Source organism: Martes martes, assembly GCF_963455335.1.
Source record: "Martes martes genome assembly, chromosome: 4".
NCBI lineage: Eukaryota > Metazoa > Chordata > Mammalia > Carnivora > Mustelidae > Martes > Martes martes.
In genome coordinates, this window is record NC_137891.1 from 178,959,414 (window position 1) to 178,967,208 (window position 7,795).

General features: G+C 51.4%; 1 protein-coding gene across 1 annotated transcript; it reads right to left on the reverse strand.

The window, feature by feature from the left end:
* Window positions 1-2,470: 2,470 nt before the first annotated feature.
* ACTL8 (actin like 8) lies at window positions 2,471-5,141 on the reverse strand (the record flags this gene model as incomplete). Its single annotated transcript, XM_080802891.1, has 2 exons — window positions 4,785-5,141; window positions 2,471-3,223 (listed from the first exon to the last, which is right to left on the reverse strand). Exons 1-2 carry the CDS (start codon window positions 5,130-5,132, stop codon window positions 2,471-2,473), a joined length of 1,101 nt encoding a protein of 366 aa, XP_080659017.1. The 5' UTR covers window positions 5,133-5,141.
* Between the last annotated feature and the right edge of the window lie 2,654 nt (window positions 5,142-7,795).

A 7,795-nucleotide genomic window follows, 5' to 3' on the forward strand; every position in this document is an offset into this window, starting at 1 on the left:
CCTTGATGATAGAGACATACCTCTGTTCTTCAGGACTGCCTGCTTGTCACATCAGACAAAGAAATCCCCATATGTTTCAGCCACTTCTAGTCTAGTTTTCTAGAAATGTTGAATCTATTCCTAACTGTGTCAACCCTTTATTAGCCTAACCTTGAGTGTGAACTTGAGCAAGAGCTTCACGTCACTCAGCTTTGGTTTTCCTATGTGTAAATGGGGACAAATATCACAGTGTGTACGTGAGGACTGAATGTGACTCCATTTGTAATGCACGATGACTGATGACTGCCATTGTTATTCATACTCCTGATTAAGAGGAATGCAATATCAAATTATAAAATTTAAAGTCACCTCTCCTATCTCAATAACATCTAGTTTTCAAAGGGACTTCTCGGGGCGCCTGGGTGGCTCAGTCATTTAAGCATCTGCCTTCGGCTCAGGTCATGATCCCAGGGTCCTGGGATGGAGCCCCACATTGGGCTCCCTGCTCAGTGGTGAGTCTGCTTCTCCCTCTCCCTCTGCTGCTCCCCCTGCTTGTGCTTTCTCTCACTCTCTCCCCCATTCTCTAGCAAATAAATAAATAAAATATTTTTAAGCCAAAAAATAAACAAACAAAAAGAGACTTCTCTTTCTTCATCTTAGCTCATCCTCAACCCCAGATCCCTGAGGGAACAAGTATTATTCCCTATTTTATGCCCAGCAGACTCAAGAGAGGTTAAGCAACTTGCCCAAGGTAGCTTAGCTAATGACAGGGCCACCTGTAACTCAAATCTGACAGAGACCCTGGTGCCCAGGAGAGCTGGCTCTGAACTGTTCTACTACAGGTCCCACTTCTCCTCCTGGGGACCACTGGTGTCTCACGTTTAGGGATAACGCTGTGGCTGAGACAGTATGGCTCATGTGACAAAGACAACATGAGCTGGACTCTGGCCTTCAGACTCCCCCTCCTGTGCCTGGAACCTCAGGGTTCCTTGGGCTCCAGTCTCCTGCCCACTGCACTCTTTATTCCATTAACATTAGGGAACTGAGAGCCCTGTTCAGAAGCAGTCATACTGGTTGAGAACCCGGATGATTCGAACCCCACTTTCACCACTTACCAGAAAAAAAAAATTGTTAAATAGTTAGTTCTCTCTGTGTATTAGTCAGGGTTTGCAGAACAGCTGCTGTAACAAATTACCCCCAAATCTCAGTAGCTGGACGTGGCAGATGTTTCCTCATGTCCCAGTGCGGTGCAGTAGGGCTGGGTGGGGCTTGGGGAGGGGGAGGGGTCTATGCTCCAGCCAGTCATTCAGCCTCCTTCCATCTGCAGCTCTGCCCTCCCCCCATTAGATCCTCCACACCCTGCAGGCTGATAGGGCTATTTTAAGGGTCAGGCATTCACTAAACTGGCCAGCACCTACGGCATGGTCACATGACCCTACCTAACTACGGTGGGGTGCTGGTAAGTGTAACCTCACAGTGTGTCCAGGAAGGAAGGGGCGGTGACCCACCACCCATGGTCCCCGGTGGTCTCATCTCAGGCTACCCCATCGAAAGCAGACAGCCCCCATCCCCCAGAGCATGTGACCTCATTGCATTCCTTATTTCATTCTTCACGCCTCAAACAGATTTCCTTATCTACTACCCATGTCTCCACAGTGGACTGCAATCTCCTTGAAACCGGAAACCTCTGATATCTTTCGCCCCGTAGTCCCTCCAATATCTACCAAATAAATATTACACTAGTAGAAACTCAAACTTTAACAGAATATTGAAATAGCTGCGATTAAGAGAGAGACTGCGACAGAGGAAGAACAGGGCACTCTGGGCCCATGTCCATCCCGCCCAGTGGGTCCCCAGAGGCTGCCCCAGACCCACCCTGGTCCTCTTGTCCTCACACTCTGCGTCTCCCCTAGAGACAGTCTCCCCCCCCACCCCCACCGCCATCCATGACAGAAGGCAGCACTGGTTCCAAAGAAGTTGTTTATTTGCAGATACAAAACAAGGCCCTGGCCACGGGAGGGCTGCCCCTTGGGCTCACCTGTAGCAATTTCTCCCTGGCCAGAGCGAATGAGTAAGACTAGAAAAACTTCATCTCTCCCATCCCACCCCCCAACTCCTAGTCAAAAATAACTGGGACCCCAGCAGAAGGTCCCATCTCTCCCGCCCCGGTTAAAACCTACTGAACTGAGAACAGGACAGCCTATGGAAGATGCCAGCAAAAAGTAAGTGGCTATTTGAAGATGATCACTGACCACTCTGCTCCAAATGACAGACCAGCCCCTGGAGACACCGTCCCCGGAAGGCTTCCCTGTCCCCATCTAGGCTGGATCCCACTCTTGAAACAAGATAAAACCCTAGAACCTAAAAAAAAAACACTCTCATGACCTTGGAATTCCAAAGCCAGCTAACCGCTAACCCCAGACCCTGTCACTGGAAATTAATCCCCCGAGCCCTGGGGACGGGGGGCCAGGTCCCTGGAGCTGCCAACAAGTCACAGCCTCTGACTCTCTTCGTACTCCTCTTTGGTCATCCACTCGGACTTGTAGGAAGACAGATGGGCCACAACGGACGCTCCCAGCCAGACGCTGAAGTTCCTGTTGGAACCCACCCACATGGTGGCCTTGGTGGAGGAGAAATGCTCTGCAATCAGCTCCTTGTACAGGCGCTTGGTGAAGCCGGGGTACAGGGTGTTGCCCCCACAGGCCATCACGTGGGAGGTGAGCAGCGGGTGCACGGCCGCCTCGCAGGCCAGGATGGCCTCCACCACGGCCTGAGAGATGCCGGGCCCTTGCAGGTCGAACACCTGGGGGCTGAAGAACATCTCGGGGGCCAGCCGCTGCATGGGGGTCAGCTCCACTGGGGTGCCATCAGGAAGCTGGTAGGTGTTGTTTTCATCCGAGCCGCTCGGCAGGCTCTGGCGGAAGTCCAGGGCCTCCGCCAGATTCTGGGGCACGTAGCACTTGCTCATCTGGGTGGTGGCCACCGTCTCCAACTGGAACAGGTTGTGGCGATTACAATCCTCCTTGAAGAGGCTCTTGAAGAGATAGGCCGACAGATCCTGGCCCGCGAACTCCAGCGTCCTGCCGCTGGAGCGCAAGGGGCGGCCCAGATGGAAAGGCTGCACGCGGGTCAGGCCGTAGCCCGAATCCACGACCACGCCGGTCAGGAGGCCGGAGGCGTACAGGGACATCTCCAGCTGGTCGGCCAGCAGGATGGACGGCACATCCTGTAACTCAAACATAATCTGCAAGAAGGGAGAAGCGTCACTAGGGTATCCCCCTCGCACAAAAGGCCCCGATCCATTTCTGGGTTCTGTTTTCCCCAAGACTGAGCTGCGTGCTGAGCTGTCAGAACTGAAGCGGGGGCACACCTGTGTCCCCCAGGGACAGGGTGGGGGATGCTGCCCTGAGGAGGTAGGGTCCAGGGCCCCTGGAGCTCATGCTGTGGGAACAAGGGAGGCACTAGAGGATTAGAAGTTGGATTTGCCCTGGGTGGGGGGGGGGGTGGGCAGTTGTTCGAGGACCCCCCACTGTTCAGAAGACTGTTTTTTGGTGGAGAGGTGGGAGGAGCTGTCAGCTGCTGCGAGGAGGAACGGTGCTGAGATGCTTGGCTGTGTGAGCGGGGACCAGCGGGGCTACGGCCAAGTGGCAGATCTGCTGCCTGACCCATTTCTTTAGAAGACGGAAGAAGAAATTAGGCAAGAAACACGTGCATCATATCCATCATTGCCTCCAAAAAAGGAGGGGGAAAAAGGAAGGAAGGAAGGAAGGAAGGAAGGAAGGAAGGAAGGAAGGAAGGAAGGAAGGAAAGAAGGAAGGAAGGAAGGGTGGGTGGGTGGAAGGAGGGAGATACATACTCTCACCTCCTGGTAAGTGAAGCCTTTTTTTCTCCACGCATCAAGACAAAACTGGAATGCTGACATTTAGGTTTTGGCAAAGTCCCTAGGCTGATCTTCTCCCCCACCCACCACCCCCGCCCAGATCTTTAGAGAGCACCCCCGCTGCCTCCCTAATTCCCCGGCTCCAACTGCATCCCCAGGTTTCGGACCCTATAGACACAGAAAGGCAGCACTAGTCTGCCCTTCCGTGGCCTTTGGCCACGAAGCCACCTCTTCAGGCCCCGGAAGACCCATCTGCCCTACTGAGGGGGAAGGAGCTCCCCCACGCCCACACTCAGAATACTGTCCTGCCTCCATCCACTTCCCAAATGGAAGCCTAGTCCCTCTTTTTCAAATAGGAAATGAAATACGAATCCCACTTAAAACTCTCCAGGATCTTCTGATTTATTTCGAGCAGGGGTTGGCAAGCATTTTCTATAAAAGCTAGACAGTTGGGGTTGCCAAATTTAGCAAATAAAAATACAGGCTGCCCAATTAAATTCGACTTTCAGACAAACAACAAATAATGTTTTCATATACGTATGTCCTGTGCAATACCTGGGACATGCTTACACTAAAGTATGACTCGTTGCTTCTCTGAAATCCAGCTTTAACTAGGCACCACGTAGTTTATCCAGTAAACCTACAGTAAAGAGGTGTCTTAGCCTTTACATAGTATAGATACAGTCTCTGCTGTAACCATCACAGCTCTGCTGATATGGTGTGAAAGTAGCCAGAGACAGTGTGTAAAGGGGTAGACATGGCTATGTTCCAATAAAACTTTATTTATAAAAACAGATGGGGGGCCAGTTGGGCCCACCAGCTGTAGTTTGCCGAACCTTGATTTAGAGGAAGATCTAAGCGCTCCCCACAGCCCCTGGGGCCATATCTGAATGCAAAATGCCACGCTAGTTCCCATTCATCTTACCTCCAGGGTCTTCCGTCGGTCCGCAGGCTCCCTCAGAGGGGACTCTGTGACCATCACAGGGAAGTCCTCATGCTCCCGTCTGTGTCTCTCCAGCACAAATGACCAGATGTGCTCCACGCCCTCCCAGTTGAGGATACGGCCACGCTGGATGGGGTAGCTAAAAGTATCAGGATGGCAAATGTCGATGCCTAGACTCACGCGCCTCTGGGCATAGCTGGGGCCAGGGTTCTCCCTGCACGGGACGTAGTTCACGATGCTCGGGAAAACCATCTGGGGTTCGTTCCACCCGGACAAGCCAGCCTTCAGAAAGCCGGACCCGTGGTCGATGACAATGGTTCTCGCGGCCATGGTGAAGGCAGAAGTGGGAGAGGTCTCCTGGACTTGACTGTGGAGAGAAAGGACGGGGGGTTATTCCAGGCCACCATGGGCTGCTGTCCACTCTCTACCCCAGAATCAAACTTCAGGCTCCCCTAAAGTGTGTCCATTTCCCCTTCCAAGCTTTTGTACAAGCTGTGCCTGCAATGTTCTTCCCGTCCCAAACTCCTCATCATCCTACAAAGCCCTGCCTTCAAAGTCCTGCCAAGCCCTCCTTCCTGCCCACCTGTCCCATCGTACTTTGCACACTCATCTGTTATGCCAGGGGCACGCTTCCACCCCACAGGAGCAGAGGTTGGGCCCTGCTGCTCCTGGCAGCCTTTGCAAAAAGTGTTCGCCCGGGAAGCTCTCGATGGTGGCCGGCCACCTGATTTGAGAACTCGGGGGGTCATCAGCCTCAGGGCCCACCGCGCTCCGCAATAATAGCTTAACAGCAACAGCAGCAAGAACAGTCATAACCACGGTGACAATGCCAGTGACGATGAGGACAATGATGACCAGCAGAGCTGCCATTCCTGGGGTGCACGCCCTCTGTCTAGCGCTAGGAAGATCACCTCACATGGGAGGTTGAACCGTGTAAAACTGCCGTTCCTGCTGGTCAAAAATGATCAGGTGTCTTTTCACCTGGCATGAGCAGGTGATCATTTCATCTTTACCACAACCTGTACGGCAGGTACCCCTGCTACCCCCATTTTACCAGTGGGGAAACTGAGGCACGGGGGGGCTTGAAGTTACTTTCCCAGGGCCACACAGCTGACCAGTGGGGCTGACAGTCACACCCAAAGCAGATTCCAAAGGCCACACTCTGAGCATCAGGCTAAGCCTGAGAAGCAGGCTTTGAGGAGGAGCTAGGTGGCGAAGTTAGTGCCTAAGAGAGGTGGTACGCGGGGTGTCTGACCATGATCATGGTCAGTTTTGATGCCTGGAAAGTGGGGAGAATAAGAACCACAACGCTGGAGAGGTAGGTGTGGTCACTACCTGATTTCCAGACTTACCACAAAACTGCAGGAGCTGAGACAATGTGGCACCAGTGAAAGGTTAGTCACAGAGACACGGGGGACAGAATGACAAGCCCAGACACAGACCTTCCCCAAGTCTGACACGGTGCAAAAACAAGAGAAGGGAGGTCGAACAGTCTTTACAGTAAATGGTGGGGAAACAACTGGATATCCACACCCCAAAAAATGAACCTCAATCCGTACATCACACCTTATTAAAAAAACTCAAAATGGATGACAGATCTAACCGTACAATCTAAAACCAGAATCCAACTTTTTTTTAGAATTTTTTTTAATTTATTTATTTGTTAGAGAGAGAGCGAGCGAGCACAGGCAGACAGAGTGGCAGGCAGAGGCAGAGGGAGAAGCAGGCTCCCTGCCGAGCAAGGAGCCCGATGTGGGACTCGATCCCAGGACGCTGGGATCATGACCTGAGCCGAAGGCAGCCGCTTAACCAACTGAGCCACCCAGGCGTCCCTAGAATCCAACTTTTAAAAGAAAGAGAGGAAGAAAGTCACTGTGAGCTCAATACAGTAAGATTTTCTTAGATAGAATATCATTTGCTTGGTCGGTAAGAGAACAAAATGATAGGCTGGAATTTGCCAAAATTTAAGAAATGTGCACTTTAAAAAAAAAAAAAGATTTTATTTATTTGAGGGAGAGTGCACAAGCAGTGAGGGGGTGCAGAGGGAGAGGGAGAAGCAGACTCCTTGCTGAGCAGGAAGCCTGACTCAGGGCTTGATCCCAAGACCCGGAGATCATGACTTGAGCCGAAGACAGATGCATAAATGACTGAGCCACCCAGGCACCCCAGAAACTTGCACTTTGAAAGGTACTGTGAACAAAAAAGACAAGCTACAGACTGGGCGAAAGTATTTGCAAATCTCATATCGGATAAGCAACTTGCTCTCAAAAAATAAAACGAACAAACTCACAAAAACCAATGTAAGAAAAACAATCCAATAGTTCAAGTGGGCAAAAGATTCAAACACATCACAGAAGAAGTTATACGGATGGCAAGGAAACATATGAAAAGAGTTACTAGAAAAATGAATGTTAAAACCACAAAGAGATGGCCCCACCTGGCTAGGAGAACTGCCCAAGGTTAGACGCTGATGACCAGACCCAGCGAAGGGCGAGGACGTGGGGTCCTGGAGCCCTCATATGCTGCCGGTGGGAATGCAAAATAAAACACTCTGGGAAACAGTGTGGCAGCTTCACATATAAAGGTAAATGGACACCCACCATACCTAGGATTCCCACTCCGAGGTATTCCCCCAAGGGAAATGAAAACTTACATTCACCCAAACACCCTTATAATAGCTTGATTCATAATCGTCAAAGCCTAGCAACCACCTAATGATCCTTCAGCTGGAGAACGGATGAGCAAATCTCCGTTCAGTGGAGTCATACTTGGCAACAAACAGGAATGAGCAAGTGGTACGTGTGATAACGAGTAAGTCTCCAGAGCACTGGGGGAAGGAAGCCAGACTCAAAAGGCAACAACTGGACAATTCGATTCCTGTGACAATCCAGAAAAGGTAAACATATAAGGACAGAAAACAGAGGGCGCCTGGGTGGCTCAGTTGGCTAAGCATCTGCCTTCAGCTCAGGTCGTGATCCCAGGGTCCTGGGATC